The following is a 19,931-nucleotide window of genomic DNA, read 5'->3' on the forward strand; positions in this document are numbered from 1 at the left end:
TGCTGTTAATTACTCTTAAATATAAAGCTTTTTGCACAATTTATTTAAGGAAGAGAGGAAAAAACTGAACAAAAAAGGATGTAAGCAATAGGTTAAGCGAAAAGCAACTATCGCTTAGTCGTTTTCCCTTTTTTGCCGTTCCAGGCCCATAGAAGAGAAAGCACTCTTCTCGGAGGCCCCGTTTCAACTCGGACGGCGAATTCAAGGACGCTATGAAGGACTGGGTCTCGTCACGGCCACAGGAATGCTGGGAACAAGGAATCTTTCTGCTCGTTAATCAATGGGATCGTTGTGCTCAGGCTTATGGTGTATATTTTGAATAAAATCTTCATTTATACCCACAGTGTCCTTTCGCACCTTTTCATTTGAACAATTCTTTTACAATAAGATGAAAGCACAAGATGACTGCACGACTAGAGACATACTTTGAAATAGTGTCAGAAGTAGAAAATGTTATTAAACTGTCACTTGTTTTCCTAAGAGTGAGAGACTGAAATGAGAATTGAGATTTCACTTGTAACGCAGCTAGCTTTTGTATCTTCAAATTCATAATGTCTTCACCTAATTCCTTTCTGTCTTGCAATTTTTTCTTCTCTTCTGCATGCTGTTACTTCAAAGCATCAAACTTAGAATGCAGCTATGTGTAATTTTAAAAAATAATTATTATTTGTATATTTCAAAATAATTAAAGAATAAGACAAGAATCAATATTTTTTTAAACAAGTGTATAATAAAAAGAAATATCACATTTAATATAGCATATTCTATGACCAAATTAAAACAATAACATGAATTTTTATAATACTTGTAATACAAGTCCAATCCAAAAAATGAACATATGTCTTATTGCCAAATGACTTCTGGAGTTCAGATGCCACACATGCGCATTTGATGACGATTGAATATCGGCAGCAATGACAGCAAAGTTACATATATCACCAGAAGAATCTAAAGCATTACACTACTGGAAGATAAAAGCAATTAAATTATCAATTATAATATGAGTAAAATATTTGAATATTTGTTTATTTTCATGAATAAGAATGATCATTAAGTTCCATATTATGTAAAAAGTAGGAAATTTCTTTTTCAAGGTTTAATTGTTTTTGAATGCTTTTGGCACAAGATTCACGACGCCTATAATAAGTAGCTCGCGAATTCAACTCTATGTCACAGTTTTCGCATGATCAAGACATATCAAAACCCTCAGAAGTAGAAATTATTGGAATCGAAATAAACAACAAATAAATTCGAAAGCAACTAATGATACATGCATGCACAGAAAGTATTTTGAGCTAAATGAACTTCGGTACTCTCCGGAAGGGTTGCGATTTATTGATTCATGGCGTAGACGTAGTTTCAGCACTGACATTTTTTCCGCCAGAGAGCGCGGCTTTAGATACCTTGTGAAGTAGATTGTAGTAAAATCACTTATGCAGTAATGTGGCTCTATTATGTGGTTTTGTGGAGACAACAGCTGCTGTGGTAAATATCCCACGCTCGTTCTATTCAAGTTCAAGGAATATCATGCTTTGGAAATTGTTGAAATTTCGGCTTTGCAGTCACTCCCTCTGGTTGCAATGGTGTCAAGATGAGATACTGTCACGGAGTAGGCAGTCTCACCGTAAAAAGTGGAGAGATATCTAAGTCACTGGTGGACGTCTTCGACGCTTTAGTGGAACCACCAATTGAGTATGTCTGCCTTGAACAAGTTATAAGGCATTAATAATTTTGTGGCACATAATTAAGGGATCCAAATTTGCTTGAGCAAATAAAAAATTAGTTCATTAGTTAATTTAGACTCATATTTTACTTCTGAGAGAGTAAATTGAAATTTAATCCCTTCCAAGACTCTTCACTATGGTGGACTCTGGGAGTTCAGTTTGTAAAGCATCATTTCAAAAGAATAACGATTGGATATATATGCTAGGCATGCGGAGAGTTTGAAACAATAATAATACAATCAGAAGGGATACTTAACTGTAGACCCATAACTCCAAATTCACCCGATTTTGTGGAGTTGACTTTTGGTCATTTTTTTGATTGAGAAATTAATAGCAGAACCAATGATAATAAATGAAAATGAAAATCATTTAAATCGTTGTCAAAGAACAACAAAAGTAATCCAAATTATTTGGAACAATTGGTCTAAATATTATTTACCAACCATTCAGCAAAGTACTAAATGGATGATTTAGAAAAATCACATTTCTATAGGCGCAATTGTATTAGTCATCTTCTACCAGTTTGTAAATGCCTTTTAAGTTGAGTTGTTGAACAATATTTAGGTTCTGATAACAAGATGAGAACAGTAAGGATTAAAACTAAAATAGCAGAATTTAAAAGAGTAATTATGAAAACTGTTGTACGCCCAATTGAATGAGACATTTATAAATCGTGTGAAGTATATTGCTGTGTATTACTTTAAAATAATTTGTTTAGTAATAAATAATATGAAAATTTTCTTGTTTAGTGATGATATATTTTAAATATCTTAATTTGTGTTTGTTAAAATTTAATTTTTCTTGAACTTTATCGAAATTATTTTAATTTCAATCCTGGGGAGCATGTTGAACACCTTGATTAATTATGTTGAAGTGGCTCTGCTATTGCCAAAATGTAGACATATACGGCCGTATTCACCAAACCGGTTGCTAAACATCGGATCGTTCAACCCATGATCAACAACACATCATCAACCAATGATCATTGGTATTCACGAACGTTAATTTTACGACTAAGCATCAAGGCAGCTTTTTCTGCCTTTTTCAACCGGAAATGGATTTTCATTGGTCCAGATATACCACATGATTATCAGCTGATGGTTGGGTCTTTTTCATGTTTTTATTGTTATTTTGTTTCTTTCCGAGATGTGTATGAGAAATGTGGGACGATCAAGCGAGAAAACAATGTTATGTTGTCTAGTGATAAACTCATCGATTTTCTTACATGATATTATTAAGCTTTTCGTGGGATTGTTTCTCTGAATATACATTATTAAGCAAACATATTTTAAATTTCCACTGTATTATGTAACTAAACATTTGAGCATTTGCTGTCTTTTGAATTGAGAATATGCATATTAGCTGCTTTTCGAATAGTTTTCCAATGAATTGAACTTTTTCAAAAGGTCTATCTGAAAATTACATTTCTAAAAGAAATGCAGATTAACCAAATTGAGTTCATTTACATATGGAAATATTTTTTATATAATAATAGAATATATACATAAACAATACAAATAACAAACTGCTGCAAACTGATTTTGAAAGTGAAGAATTCACTGTAGTTTCTTCTAAACAATGAATTTAACAAAATTTGAATTTCGAGTAAATTATCATTAACTGTAAATTATATTTGTGAGAAATGTGATGAATATTTGAACAAGTAAAAAAAAAAGCATAACTTTCTTCATTTATCAATTATAAACTAGTTAAAAATGTGAAGCTTGGTAGATTTTTTTTCAGAAATCAGCATTTTTTACAAAATATAGCATTTTTTTTTATTTGTTAACATCAAAATTTTATTAGTTGAATGGTATTACCAGCAAATCATAATATTGATCTTTGTTCTTTTTTATGATCTTTCCATGTTCTTTAATATATATTGTAATGAATTATAATCATACAAATTGTTAAAATACAGCAACTTCCTTGTCTTTGGCAAGGAATTCACAAAATGTTTATAACATTTTTGTTTAAAATGTTTATTTTGTTAGAATGCCTTTTAATGAGCAATGAATTAGTATCCTGAATTTTTAATATAATAAAGAGGGGGGGGGGATGTAGTGTATAAATTCTTGCTTACAAAGTATCATGACTTTCATATTAGTAAATTATTTTCATTTACACAAAACATTTAAATTTCCAAAGGCTATTTTAATTGCAATTAAAAGCAGTGATATCTCTGAATACACACGCACTAAATTTATGTCGATAGCTATCACATTATTAAAAAATCACAACACAAGAATAAATTTGGACTCTTTTTCCTTTTATTCTGGTCATCATTGCTTAGCAGGCGCTGCCTTGCTACCGCACACACACTCTCTAACGCTACACGATACACTGAAGTGTTTTTCCCTTTGCCGCAAGAGGGCAGCACAGTTACAGGTCGGAACATACCGCCCGCCTTGACATAATGTTGTCAACACACACACACAAGGAAAAACTATGGAATATCACAATTCAAGCACAATGCTGAATAAAAACACACAAATTCAGATTTTAAACACTACACATTACAAGGTAATAACATTAATCACACAATAAAGAACACTAATATAAGATTACACATCAATAGGTAAAATACAAATTTTTGAAATGGCTCTTTTATAAACTCCAGATTGAGTTTTAACTTTTACAACTAAATTGTATAACTTAGAAAGTTCCTTATTTGCTCCTATGAAGTTTGTGCCGTTATCTGAAAATAATTTCGAACATAAACCTCTTCGAGCCACAAATCTCTTTAAACACGCTATGAAGGCATCTGATGTTAAATCAGTGACCATCTCGAGGTGCACTGCCTTAGTAACTAAGCATACAAATAAACAGACATACACATTATGATAAGTGCCCTTTCTTTGATGTTTATAATTCACAAGAAATGGGCCACAAAAATCTACTCCAGAGCAATTAAATGGGAAGTCAGGAGTCACTCTCTCTTTCGGTAAATCGCCCATCAATTGTTTAACTCCTATGGGTTTAACTCTGAAACACTTAATACAATCACGCACTACCTTCCTACACGTTGCCTTACCTTGAACAGGCCAGAAACTTTGTCTGACATAATGTAGTAAAGCAGTAGGGCCTAAATGAAAATATCTTTGATGAAAGAATTCAATAATAAGCTTAGTTAATTTATGACCTTTAGGCAAAATAATTGGGAACTTACAGTTAAAATTTACATTACTATGTCTTATTCTGCCATTGACTCTTAGTACACCAACCTCATCTAAAAAGGGGTTTAAACATTTGATCTTACTTTTGTCAAGAACAGGTTTATTTTTATTTAAACACCTTAACTCTTCTGAAAATTCCCTACTCTGGATTTCCTTTATTATGAAGGTTTCAGCCTTCCTAATTTCCTCTGTTGTCAAGGGACCCAGTCTCCTTTCAGTTGGACTCCTCAAGTTGTGGAGAAATCTGAAAACATAACTTATTACATGCAATATTTTAGTATAACTATTACTACAATTAAGAATATCAGTAACAAATGAATTGTTCAATGTAGTAACTAAAACACTTTCACAGTCAACTTTTTTGAGTTCACAGTCTACATCGTCCTTTATCACAGAGTCAGAGATTTCTCTGCACGGATACTCACTGTTTTTAGAAAGGCAGGGCCTTCCCACCACAAGTGACTCTCGAGCATTTTGGACGGATTTACACCACGACTGATAAGATCAGCTGGATTATCTCCTGACGAAACATGTCTCCACTGCTCCTGACACGAAAGGTCTTGAAGTGTGGCTACACGGTTTGCCACGAAGATTTTTAACTGGGACGTCTCTTTTTTAATCCATGACAGCACAATCGCTCCAGTAATAGGTATTGGACACTTTCAGTCGAAGAGCCGACTGGATACGCTGCATCAATTTCACCAGCAGCACAGCAGCGCAGAGCTCCAATCTCGGGATCTTGAGCTTCTTCAGTGGAGCCACTCTGGATTTACTGGCCACCATCTTGACAACAACCTCACCAGCAGGTGTTCGGGATTTGCAGTACACAACAGCTCCAAAGGCAGCTTCAGAAGAGTCGCTGAACCCATGAAGCTCTATAGCTTCGACTTCGGAAAATGGAAGAATACATCTGCTCACCTTGATGTTGTTAATGCACTGTAACTCGTTTGAAAACTTCTCCCATTCACTATGATTTTCAGGAGGAAGCTGATCATCCCATTGAAGATTCAGAAGCCACAATTTTTGTAGAAAGATTTTCGCTAGTGAAATCACAGGACCAAGGAGGCCCAGAGGGTCAAACAACTTGGCTATTGTGGATAGAACTGTTCGTTTAGTATGAACATCCGTTGAAGTTATGGACACCTTAAACCAAAAACAGTCATTACTATGGTCCCACGTGACACCTAAAGTTTTGTTATCACAGTCTGCAAAGTCGTAGTTGCATCCAGAAGTGGTAGACAACTGAGGATGATTGCCTCGCCATTTATGCAAGTTCATGCCAGCTCGTTTTAACATGGAAGTGAGCTGCTGTTGCATCTCTATACATACGGGTAAAGTCTTAGCACCAGATAGAACATCGTCCACATAAAAATCTTTCTCAACAACGGGTGCTGCAAGGGGAAAATTGTGTCCCTCATCCCTTGCAATTTGAATTAGCGTTCGAGTAGCTAAAAATGGGTCACTAGTAGTACCGTAAGTAATTGTCGACAGTTCAAACTTTTTCACTGAACCAAACTCACTGTCCTTCCAAAGTATTCTTTTTAGGTTTCGCTGACTGGGATGAATGTAAATCATCCTATACATTTTTTCAATGTCCGCAATAAATGCATATGGATGTTTGCGGAATCGCATCATAATTGAAATTAAGTCCTCCTGCACAATTCCCCCATTAATTTGCAAGCTATTGAATGAATTTCCATTCGTGGTTTCACTAGAGGCATTAAATACTACACGAAGCTTAGTGGTCATTTTCTCTGGTCTATATACTCCATGATGGGGCATGTAATACACTGTCTCTGGTTCTGTCTCATGCGTCACGTCTCTCATATGTCCCAACTTTTCATACTCATTAATAAATTCTTCATACAATTTTAAATAAGTTTTATCACGAGATAGTTTACTCCAAAGTGAATTTAATCTTTTTAATGCTATACTTTTAGACTCGCCTAAACAACTAGGTTCCTCTTTAAGTGGGATTGTGACTACATATTTTTCACTAGGCTCTCTATAATGAGTGTTAACAAAATGTTCCTCAGCGATTTTTGCCTCATGGGATGTAGGGGTCTCTAACTCAACAGTTTCTAGTTCCCAGAATTTTTTCATGGTATTGTTTAAATCTTCATCAATAATTAACCCACAATGAATTTTTGGGGAATCAAATTCCATTACACTACCGCAAGCCAAAAATCCAAAAACACTATTTTGAAAAAACAACTCTGCATTTGATGAGTAGATCTTTTCTGGCCTCAACAAATGATAGAACGATTTAGCACCTAGGAGACAATCAACTTTTTGGGGAACCATAAAATTATCAGCCAAATTAATATTAGAAGGAATTTGTTCTCAAAATTTTGCTCAAAGCTCTTATCAGCATTTGAAATTTCAGCTTTAATAAATTTGGTAACAGTCATTGAGGAATTATTTAAACATGAAATTGTTACATTTATTTTTTCTTGTTTTAACCCTAATCTGTTTGCACACTCCGAAGTCATAATATCGGACTGACTTCCTACATCCAGCAACCCTCTAACACATTGCAGATTCCCAAATTTATCTCGAATATAAAATTTAGCCGTGCTTAACAATACAGTTCTCATTTGTTTATTTTCAACCGTACTCGTAGCTGAAAATGTCGATTGCACATTTTCATTAGTTGCGCAAGAAGTTGGATAAAAGGAATTAACTTCTGGGTTTAAAGTTGATTTTGAACTTTAACCTTTATTAACTATGTTACTAGTTTCGCTTTTACCACCCCTACTGAAATGATCAAACTCTCTGGGATAATGAAGTAACCTATTATGAGGTTTATTACAAAAGCAATTTCTTGCCGAACACTTTTTCACATTGCATATTGGTGAGAGGCATTTAAAACATAAGTTTTGGGATTTCACAAATGCAACTGTATCACTAACAGAAAGTTTTTGAAATTCCTGACATTTAAATATTGAGTGGTTGTTCTGGCACATAACGCATTTAGAATTAGTATTCGATAAGAACACTTTAGAAACATTTCTGTTCGTGGGTAATCAAATAAAAGGGACCTGATCTGTCTTTTTTCCATTTATTATACATAAAGCAGCTACTGACGAAGACAACTAAAGCACATTAACAGAACATCACAAAAGCACGCGCACACACAGCAACAGGAAACACATCCGTTACATCTCTCATTAGGCATTACAAAATTCTGAATCATAAAGTAATAAAAAAGAAGCGTTTCAAAGTTCAACAGAAACTGCGCATGCGCCGGTTTCCTGATGACTACAGCTGGAATAGGGGAAAGGCGTCTCTAAGACGGAACATCCCGGCCCCCGTTGGACAGTTGTCCAACACCTTCTTCGAAAGGGAGTGGACAGAGTTTGTTGATACTTCGCCGAAAAATTCCTTTAGGGGTTCTGATGTCTGCGACACGGACTAGTCCATCTGTTCCAGGATATGTCCTTTCAATTCGGGCCAAGTTCCATTCCATGGGGCTCTTGCTATTATCCTTCAGGAGTACCAGCTGTCCGGGTTTGATGTACAGTTCAGGTAGTTTCCATTTAGCTCGAGACTGCAAAGAGTTGAGATATTCTTGACTCCATCTTTTCCAAAATTTGGTTCTAAGAGACTGGATGAGAGACCATCTAGAAGATAAAGAAATGTTAGTCAAGGAATCACTGGGTTCTGGTATTGACAACAGTGGTGCTCCCACCAAAAAATGGCCAAGTGTCAAAGGTTGAATATCAGCTGGATCGGCAGAAAGAGGACACAGTGGTCTTGAATTCAAAACTGCTTCAATCTGTGTCACCAGCGTAGTAAGCTCTTCAAAAGTCAACACTGTTGATTTAGTCACCTTCAACAAGATCCGTTTCATAGCTCTAATATTTGCCTCCCATAATCCACCGAAGTGAGGAGATGCTGGAGGTATGAAGTTCCACACTATACCTTCCTTGGCACAAAATCTTTGCACGGAATCCGATTTGCATGCTTTTAGCAGAGAATCCAAAATATTTTTTGCGCCCTTAAAATTAGTGGCATTATCACTCCATATGATTGAGGGTTTTGACCGCCTAGCTATGAATCTCCTAAGACAAGCTAAAAAACTCTCAGTAGTCAAATCAGACACTACTTCAAAATGAGTAGCTCTTGTACTAAAACATATGAAAATTGCAATGTATGATTTTAAAGTCACCCTAGATCTTTTTAGATTAGGTTTAGTAATTATGGGACCAGCGAAATCGAGTCCCACCTTTTCAAATGGTCGAGATGGGATAACTCGATCTCTTGGTAAATCGCCCATCATCTGTTGAATAGTTTTATTTTTTACTCTAAAACAGGTTAAGCATCTTTTAATTACACTTTTTACTTTGGCTTGACCAGCTGGTATCCAGTATTGCTGTCTAATTAAATACAGAGTAGTTTGAACACCGGAGTGGAGTGCTTTTTTATGAAAGTATTCTATAAGTGTATCTGTGAAATGGTGTTTCTTTGGTAAGAGTAGAGGAAATTTTTGTGAATCTGGAAGATCAGAAAATTTTAATCTTCCGCCTACTCTTAAAAGTTCATCATTATCTAAGAATACATTTAAGTTCAGAAGGGGATTATTCTTTGGAAGAACTTTATTCCTTTTTAGACAATTTATTTCAAATTCAAACTCTCTCATTTGTATAATTTTTATTAAAGATTTTGTAGCATTTTGTAATTTTTTTACATTTAAATGATCTTTCTTTCTGTTTTGCAGAGCTGATTTACAATTATGTAAGAATCTTAAACACCATGCAGTTACTCTTATTAATTTGCTGAAAGAAGAATATCTTTTAATCAAATCATCATTTGATGGATTTACTTTTGCTATTGTAGAACTTATTAGAACATTCTTTTTCAATTCTAAATTGTCTGCGTCTTCTTTGATATTTGTCTCATTATTTATTTTAGCTAATTTAGGCCATTTACATTCATTTTTTAACAACCAATTTGGCCCATGCCACCAGAAGTTAGAGTTTCTCAGTTCATGTACCGTTAACCCTCTTGATATTAGATCAGCCGGATTATCAGTTCCAGGAGTGTGATTCCATTCAGTGGGATTGGTTATATTTTGGATTTCTTTAATTCTGTTTTTTACGAACACTTTAAATCTTTCAGGGTCACCCTTCATCCAATAGTAAACAATTGAAGAGTCAGTCCAGAAGAATCGTGTAACAGGAAAGTTAATGCACTTAACTATTTTACAGCCTAGTCTTGCTGCTAAAAGAGCACCCATTAGTTCTAATCTTGGGATCGAAAGTGTCTTTAGAGGGGCTACTCTACTTTTTGAAGCGACCAAATTTGATTTGATTTCCCCGTTTTTCAATAAGACTCTAATGTACGCTACAGTTCCATATGCCCTCTTAGAGGCGTCGGAGAAACAATGTAGTTGAGCTTCAACTATTTCAGTGGTTTTCGCTTCGGCGAAAAAATATCTAGGTATTTTAATAAGATGCAAATTTTTTATTTCTTCGCACCATTCATTTATTTTAGTGGTCAGTGTTTTCGGGAGAGGGTCATCCCAGTCTAATCCCAAGCACCAAATATCCTGTATTAGACATTTTATCTTGATGGTAAAAGGTCCTAAAAACCCCACTGGATCAAAAATGCGTCCAGCTACTTGAAGAACATATCGTTTGGAATTTACCTTTTTAGACAGGAATTTCTCTAAGCTTCGAGTGTCAAACTGGAATATATCTAAATCGGAATCCCAGGCCAATCCTAGCACTTTACAAGGAGTTAAAGCAGAGTTATCATTAATTGAATATTTTTCTTCATCTATTTCTAAACCCGCCTCTCTCCATTTATCACGAAGCTCAACTGAGTTAGTTTTCCATTTCCTTAATTCCATGCTCGCTTCTTTAAAGATGTTATAACATTCTAGGCTTATTTTAAAAGCTGAATCAAAGTCTCTTTGGCTACAGATTAAATCGTCGACATACAATGATTTTTCTAGCATTTGACAGGTATTAGAAAATTGTTCTACATACCTCTTTAGATGGTATTGGATTGTAGCTGCAAGGAGAAAGGGGCTTGATTTGACACCGAAAAGAACTCGAGTCATCTTGAAAATTTCCTCTTCTTCCTTTTCCGGATCTTCCGTCCAGAAGAAACTAGTATAATTCTGATCTTCTTCGGCAATCTGTATTTGCAGAAAGGCCTTCTTTATGTCGGCAGTTATGGCAACAGCCTGTTCTCTAAAACCTATTAAAATCTCAAAAAGATCTGGAATGAGATTGATACCAGTATGTAAACAATCATTTAACGACAACTGTCCTTTCGCATGAGAACTTGCGTCAAATACCACTCTCAAACGAGTGGTAGTTTTATCTTCCCTTATTACCGCCCTGTGAGGCAAATAAAATGAAGGTTTTTCTTCTTCCCATGTTATAACTTTCTTAATGATACCTTCTTTTAAATGATCTTCAATAACAGCTTTATAATCTAAAAACAACGAATTATCTTTAATAAATTTTGATTTTAAATGCGAAAACCTCCTTTTAGCCACTTCAAAGTTATTAGCTAAATATTCTTTCATATTTGTTTTCCAAGGAAACTTTACAGTATATCTTTTATTTTGATAAACAATATTTTCTTCAAATTGTTTCATAATTTCTTTATCTACAGTATGTTTTTCGAAATCATCCTCTTCAACCCCTTCTACCCCTAAATTCTCAAGATCCCAAAATTGTTTAAGTTGGTCCGAAATATCCTTTTCATCTACTACAATCTTCATGGTCATTAAATCATTTGATAAACCTACGTGACCTTGCAAGCACCAACCAAAAATTGTTTCAGTCGCTACCAGTTTGTTATTTAATCTTTTTATTCTGCCTGAAACGATTTCATAATAATAATCTACACCAATTAATATTGAGATATTCTTGCCTCTATTATCAATAATATCAGCTAGCTGTAAATGCTTCAATTTATTGTACGTTTTAGTAATATTGTTGTTAGGTGCAGGAAGAGTAGTGGCTGAAATGTTTTCTGTAACCAAAGCTTCTACTTCAATACGTAAAGAGGGATCCTCACGGTTTTTTAATTCTACTCTCACTATATTGTAAGAATGTTCCTTTGCTTGCTTAGCGCCAAAAGAGTATACCGATAAAGATTCTTTTCTTATTACTTTTAACTTTAATTTTTCTGAAACTTCACGTGTTATAAATGTTCTCATACTTCCATTATCTAACATTAGTCGTACTGTTTCAAATTCGTTTGTTTCATCATTGCGTACTAGGGCTGCACATGTTTGAAGAAATATATTACCGCGAGAAAAGTTTTTGTTTTTATCGTAATGTGAAATTGCGGTAATTACGTTCTTATTATCTTTATTTAAATCGGACATGTTAGATTCTGCTTGAGAGCAAATAGATTTATTATGCTTCTTCCCGCATATTTCACATGTCAAATATCTTCTCTGGCGGCATTCATTAACTCGATGTTTTGGCTTCAAGCATAAAAAACACCTGCCATCTTGTTTTAAAACACCGAGTTTCGTTTCCAAGTCGGTTTGAGAACATAACTCCGATCGATGCTCTCCTTTACAATATAAACAATTTTCGTTTAATGCTGACGCGGAAAAACATTGAAGATCTTTCGGTTTTGCGCTTGACCTTGGACTTCGCAATATATCATGCGAGCTAGCTGTGTTTCGACTGAAGTTGTTGAAAGGATTCTGTTTCGCTTTCGGGAGCGAATTTTCTTTGCGTCTATCGCCTTTTGAGGTATGCATAAACGCATTCAATTTCAATTCTTAAAAAATTTAGTAATTCAGTTACATTAAATTCGAACTTCACCGAATTATCAACTTTTTTTCTATTAAATTCAAGGACAAGATCTTCGGGAATCAATTTAATTAAAATGGGATAGAGTAAATGCCCATACATCTCTGAAGTAACTTTTAATGATTCTAAACTTCTTAGGTTTATCTCTACGGTATCATATAACCTTCTAAAACCATAAATATTATTTGAATCAGTTACTGGTACAAGATTTAGTAATTTTGACATGTGTGCGTTAATAACCAGTTCTTCTCTGCCAAATCTTTGTATCAACAATTTTAAAGCCTGATCATAATTCTCGTCTGAGAGCGCAAAGCCATTAACCGCAATCGCGGCCGCACCCCCTAATAGTGACTTTAAATATGAGAATTTATCTATTTTTGACAGAGATTTGTTATTATCAATAGAATTTTGAAATTGATTCCAAAATTCTAACCAGCAACAGGGGTCTCCATAATATTTTTCAATTGTAAGTTTAGGCAATTTTATGGTCTTAAAATTATATTCGTTTACAGGTACGATGGCTGAACTTTCCTGAGTGTTGTTTATTGCATCTAAATTAGGATTTCCTGTAGCGCCTAATAAAGAAACATTTGGTGTTATTGATTGGCACTCTGATTCGTCTTGTAAACATTTTAATTGCGCTGATAACTTGGACAAACAAACTATGATTTTTTCATTGTATTCGAAAGCCGACTCAATTTCGGTTTCGAATTCCTTATCATCTTTGATTAGATTTTGTATAAGTTTATCATAGTCTTTTAACTGTGTAGACGATATATTCAAATAATTTAAGGCCTCTTGCAAATCTTTGGTGGTAAGAGAATCTATTTTCTCTTCCAAATCGCTATTAATTTTGTTAATGTACTTTGTAACTGAATATCTATGCAAACCTCTGGTTTTTCTCAATTTAGAAAGTTCATCCATCGTTCTTATATTTAATATTCAAAAACACCAAAATTAAAATTCTATTTCTAATACATCAAATTTCAATATCAATTTTAGATTTATTCATGCATTATCAATCAATATTTCAATAGTATTCTATCAGTAACCAATATCTTTAAAGCGAATATAGTATCAATATGTAACAAAAATTCAACTTCAAATATAAAAATCAAATTTCACTATATTGTTACATTCATTCCTTTTAACTTCGGACATTCCAATCCATGAAATTAAATTATTTTAAATGTCCGAGTTTCTCTTAAATAAAGGAAAATATTCGCTCACCTTTCTGGTTACTGATTCCTTTCGATCTTCATAGCTGCTTTTCCATTAGATCAGGCCCCACGTTGGGCGCCAAAATGTTCGTGGGTAATCAAATAAAAGGGACCTGATCTGTCTTTTTTCCATTTATTATACATAAAGCAGCTACTGACGAAGACAACTAAAGCACATTAACAGAACATCACAAAAGCACGCGCACACACAGCAACAGGAAACACATCCGTTACATCTCTCATTAGGCATTACAAAATTCTGAATCATAAAGTAATAAAAAAGAAGCGTATCAAAGTTCAACAGAAACTGCGCATGCGCCGGTTTCCTGATGACTACAGCTGGAATAGGGGAAAGGCGTCTCTAAGACGGAACAATTTCTATTACGATTCTCAAAATTTCCTTTACCGAAATTCCTTTGCTCATTTTTATTCGTAACGAATGCGCGGGAAAACGAACCGCACTCAGTTTTGTTTTGGTTTCGGTTTTAGAAGCCACAAATAAATCACATTCTCTACTTAATTCCTGCACATTAAAAACAGATTCTCCTTGTTTAATACTGATATGACTTTTTAAATCTTGAGGAAAAGTGCTAAAAATCTGATCAGAAACCATTAACTCACACAATTTAGAAAAATCATTCACATTACGAAGTTGAATGTAATACTCAAAAACATATCTAACTCTTGAAGCAAATTGCGCATAATTTTCTGTTGGCAATTTTACTGCACTTTTAAATTGTTTTAGACATTCTGGATAAGTTGGTTGAAATTGTTTTAAGACAATAGATTTAATTTTTTCATAGTCACTCAACTCTTCTTCTTTGATATAAACCATTAAATTGCCAATTCTATCCCCTAATAGATTTAATAAAATTTCCGCTTTAAATTTATCACTAACTACTTTTGTTTTGAAAGCTTTTTCGAGCGAATTGAAAAACAGATTAAAACACTCAGCATTTTTGGGAACAGGAATCGTCAAAACTTTGATACTCTTAATTAAATTCTCTAAACTAAAACTCTGTTCATTATCGCTAAGCTCACACAATGAGGGTTTGAGCTTTAAAAGCTCTATTTCTTTCTCTACAAGCAAAAGCGAAAGCCTTTCAATCTCCAATTTTTGTTCTAATGAAAGCCTTTCGTTTTCGGCTTGATCCGAATATTTACTTCTTTCGTCTGAAATCTCTTTAATTAAATTTTTCACAACCTCAATTTTTTGCTTATAAATGTCACTATTCTCAATTATACTTATCAAATCTACAACTTTAGCGGAAGATGCAAATTCAATATCTAGTTCTGTACACAAACTCTTTAATTCGTCTTTCTTCAAACTAGACAAAGACATAATGAAAATTTAAGTAATTGAACACTTACCCACAATAATTATCCTTGAGAATTGGGACGAGAGAATACGCGAAAACACAGAGAACAGAAACAGAAAACACCACTCAAGCTACAACTTTCGTTTCCTAAGCCTACGCTAATCCACTTCGCATATTTTCACACCCAAAAAAAAAAACGTAATCCATCGCTGATCGCTATTTTATCTCCTCCGAGACGGACCATATGAATACACACGCACTAAATTTATGTCGATAGCTATCACATTATTAAAAAATCACAACACAAGAATAAATTTGGACTCTTTTTCCTTTTATTCTGGTCATCATTGCTTAGCAGGCGCTGCCTTGCTACCGCACACACACTCGCTAACGCTACACGATACACTGAAGTGTTTTTCCCTTTGAAGCAAGAGGGCAGCACAGTGACAGGTCGGAACAATCTCTGACAATCCCATATAATTGTTTGTATGAAGTTTATAACGTATATTACAAATTTCTCTTTATTTGACTTTCAGCATTTATTTGTAAACAAATAAGTTTGAAACTTCCACAATATGTATAAGCTTCCAATATGTATTATTTTAGCAATATGTATTATATTTCCACAATATGCTATATTTGAAAAAAATAGTAATATTACTTTTGGTGTCAATATTTAAATATGTATTAGCTATCTAAATCTTCAGTAGTTTTCAAAATAACATTTTTTTTGTTTGTTTGTTCTTTTCTCAAAGCAGAAAAAAATGCTTATTCTGTGCTATGCTTTTATTTCTGTAGAAAAGCAAATATAGAAAAATATGCTTATTAATTATCAAAATATTAAATTTTTACATATATAATTGTTAAAAAAATTTCTAGATATAGATGTCAAAATATATACATATTAGAAGAATATATACATTCAGAATATATACTGCAAATCAGAAGATTCAAATTATAAACAAAAGTCAGTGAAAATTGTATATGAATATTGAAGACCAACAGCTATTTCACCAAAATAAATATTCATGCAATAAATTTGTATAGTATATTGTTATTGTGGAAGTGAAGAAGCTCATTTATACCTCATATCTAAAACGTTTTGTAAACAATGAATTTAACAACTCTTTAAATTTCAATGGAATAATTGTTAGCTTGACAACATGTATTTGACTACCTTGACATTACAAATCAGTATAAAAATAATGTAAATATTGATGAAAACCATACTTATTTTAGAATTGATATCCCTGAGTAAAATAAATGATTAAGTTGCACATCATAAGCATTCACTTTTGTTCAAATAAATTGAGTGGCAAAACATCTAGAACTAACAGTAAATTTTTTTAACACTTTCTGCTTGATGATTCAAACTTAATCAAAAAGCAACACAGGTTAACTTGATTAGCTTGTCAGAAACTAGTAATGATATTTTAATTCTTTCAAGTAAATGTGAAATTCCATTTGTTTCAACAAGTTTTTGCCTTTTTCTTTTTTTTATTCCCAGAAATTTGTACCAAAAAAGTTATTAATTTTTTGATACTTTAACATTTAGTTTCTACTCATACTTGAATAATATCTGTCACTTTATTATATTAATTTCCAATGATGTTTTTAATTATTCATATCCTCATGACAATCATTACTTCCTGAAATCATAAACCTATGAGCACAACCATCTAACTAAATACTGTTAAGTCAGCATAATTTCCTTTGTTTAATTGTCAAATTTTTGAACTCAGGATCTTGTGTATTTAAACACGGATTCTCTTTCTATATTTAAATTTCATGAAAGATGATCCAAATTGAAATGTTTCAAAAAAGTAAAAGAATTTTTCACAAATTTTTTTTTTCTTGAAATCATCTTAAATATTATTCAAATAGGTTACATTAAACTGTTAGTTAATGTAACTGTAAGTTAATGAATTTTTAAAATAAAAACCTATTTTTTAAAATTTTATATTTGAATCATAATTTGTAGAAATTTGAATTAACTCGGATAAGTTATTATCTAAACTTCTTTTTAAAATTCCAAAATTTTCAAATCCCAATTAATCTATTTTCTTTGTTTTTTACACACTTCTCAGAATGTCTTAAAATATGCGAAATTAAAAAAGGACTTCTGTATACAAAAATCTATATTATTCAAATTTGACTCAAAAAGTAACATATTATATGAATTAAAAAAAGAAAATTTTGACGGAGAAGTCGCAGCTTCTACAAGCATTAAAACAAAGTGCCATTAAGGCACTTTAAAATGTAACATTGATGCTGATTATTAATACAAAATTCTTCTACAAGAATTACAAGGAAGTGTCAATAGAGGTACTTTAAAATGCAACATTAATGCTGATTCATAATACAAAATTCTTCTATATGTGTCTTTTTATTTCTCTAATACATATACATATTGTAATAAGATCATGAGCACATAAAACCACTAGGAAAGAACTACATTGATATGAGCCATACATGTATGTCATTTTATATAAATTATAAAAAAGAACAACATCAAATTAAAAATATATTTGATTTTCAAAGATGGGAATAAGGAATTATTTAGACATTTCTATACAGATAAATTATAAAATAATATCTTTCAAAAAATAATTAGGTAGAGAATACATTACAAGTAATGTTAAAATTTGTTTGATCTCTTTAAAAAATGTTAATTTTATACACATTTTTGAAGACTTAAGCAAACTGATATTGTAAAAGAGATTAGCTGTATTGAGTGACAAGCACATTATTATATCACACAATTTATAAGTAACAAAAGTAATTTCTTTAAATTTCTAATTGTTAATCATAATAAAAACTGCAATAATTCTTTTTCTATAAAATAAATAATAACATAAAAAATCAATTAACTAAAAAAAAAACTTATATATCCATGTGAAAACAGTGTACAGTCATGGAAATGAGTCATATAGGAAAGTTTCAAAAATACAAAAAGCAATCCTGTATAATCATCACCAGACAGATGAAAAAGATTTCTTTGTTGCTTTTCTTATTTTTTTTTTTATTTTTTTTTTTTTTCTAAAAGGAAAAGGCTGTTCCTTATTTCTTCCATATCTTGGCAAGTTTTTAATCTGAGAGATGTGAAATATGAATTAATTATAATATTATAAATAACTGTAATGAAAGAAATTGTTAATTTAACAATAATACTTACATGACATACTTAAAAATTGATAGTATAAACACAAATATTTGATATAAGTCAAAACTACCATTTTTTGTATCTAAATTTAAATAAATATTTAGAATTCATTTATACACTACACCTGTTATAAAAAAAAAGACTTAAGATATTCTATTCTCAATCAATAGAAAAGTGCATTCTAAAAAATTTGCAAGCTATTTCAGATAACTTTGGAAAATATTCTACAGAAAGAATATTTTTTTACCTAATCTTAAAATATTATTTGTTCAACGAAAACATATTTATTATTTAAGTGGTTGTTTTTCAAAAACCCTTCTTGTTTTAAATATTCATACAAAAATCTGCCATAATCTTTGATATACAGCTGTATAATGGTAGGGGTGGAGGAATAAGAATTTTTCAATATGGAATAAAGCAAAATGAAAATTTTAAGTTTATATTGCAAATAATCATTAATACTTGAATTCTTTATTATATTTTTACAGATTTACAGAATTGAACAATAAAAGGAACAAGGTTAAAATTGATTAACATGTAACATTGTCTTAGTAAAGAATGGGAAAATTTTCTTATAGCATGACAAATGCAAAAAACTGTTAAAGATGGACTCTAGTTATAAAAGTAATATTAAAAGTTAATTAAAAATGATTTGAAAAAATATTGCATACATACATTATCAATTTTTAATAACTTATATCATCATAATAATATAATTAAAAAAAACTATAAGACTACACAAATGATATGAATATATATAGATATGAAACAACTTATTTTACTAGCAAGTGATTAGATTAACCAGACAGAAAATATGCAATAAAATGTTTTTAATGGAAGCAGTTTAAGGAACAATCATTTCATAAAAAACAGTATAATCATACTAAACTTGATGAGTTTTCTAAAAGGTATTAATAAGTTTAGCAAATTCTTTTAATTATAATTCATTTGCTTCAAAAAATTGAATATTCAAGGAATTATACAAATGACAAATTCTAGTTTTAATTCTAGAAAATAATAATCCAAAATCGACTCGGATATAATAATAATAAAAAGGGATTCCCATATGAAGGATATAAAAGAGTTTAATGTAAACATACCTCAAGTCGCTCAGATTCATTATTTGGTAGGTAAATGAATCTTGGCCTCATTTCAGCTATACATCTAGATACTTCATTTATAGCCCGGCAACATTATGACTGGCTAGTTTGATTGAAATCACCAATTATTTGTTGATGACTTCCTGAAGCAAAAAAAAAAAAAAAAAACCGTAAGGCAATACAAAATTTCTTTTCAGTAGTTACAGCACTGTTTCGTAAAATATTGGGGCTTAATTTCTCCTTATCAAAGATAAAATGCATTCAGCAGAATCAGGAGGAAGTCTGTACTTCGAAATAAAATCATATTCATCTAACAAATCCAAATCAGAAACTCTGTCAGTGTATATTCACCTCCTATCTGATATCAACTGCAATAGTTCCAATGTATCTGAAAACTAATGTAACAGTTGTCCTTCTTGAGAAATGCGCATGCGGAAAA

The 19,931-nt window shown here is 32.2% G+C and overlaps 1 protein-coding gene across 2 annotated transcripts; it reads right to left on the reverse strand.

Annotated features, from left to right (window-relative positions):
• Positions 1 to 7,931: 7,931 nt before the first annotated feature.
• On the reverse strand, positions 7,932 to 14,259 carry LOC129959432 (uncharacterized). 2 transcript variants are annotated; one of them, XR_008783425.1, is made up of 2 exons: positions 13,921 to 14,259; positions 7,932 to 8,523 (listed from the first exon to the last, which is right to left on the reverse strand). XR_008783425.1 is itself a non-coding variant. In XM_056072261.1 (2 exons), exons 1-2 carry the CDS (start codon positions 12,636 to 12,638, stop codon positions 8,190 to 8,192), a joined length of 2,079 nt encoding a protein of 692 aa, XP_055928236.1. In that variant the 5' UTR covers positions 12,639 to 12,815; the 3' UTR covers positions 7,932 to 8,189. The 2 variants fall into 2 exon arrangements, 1 of the variants encoding a protein (XP_055928236.1); XM_056072261.1 differs by lacking the exon at positions 13,921 to 14,259 and adding an exon at positions 10,894 to 12,815.
• Between the last annotated feature and the right edge of the window lie 5,672 nt (positions 14,260 to 19,931).

The sequence above is a fragment of the Argiope bruennichi genome, chromosome X1, assembly GCF_947563725.1.
Source record: "Argiope bruennichi chromosome X1, qqArgBrue1.1, whole genome shotgun sequence".
NCBI lineage: Eukaryota > Metazoa > Arthropoda > Arachnida > Araneae > Araneidae > Argiope > Argiope bruennichi.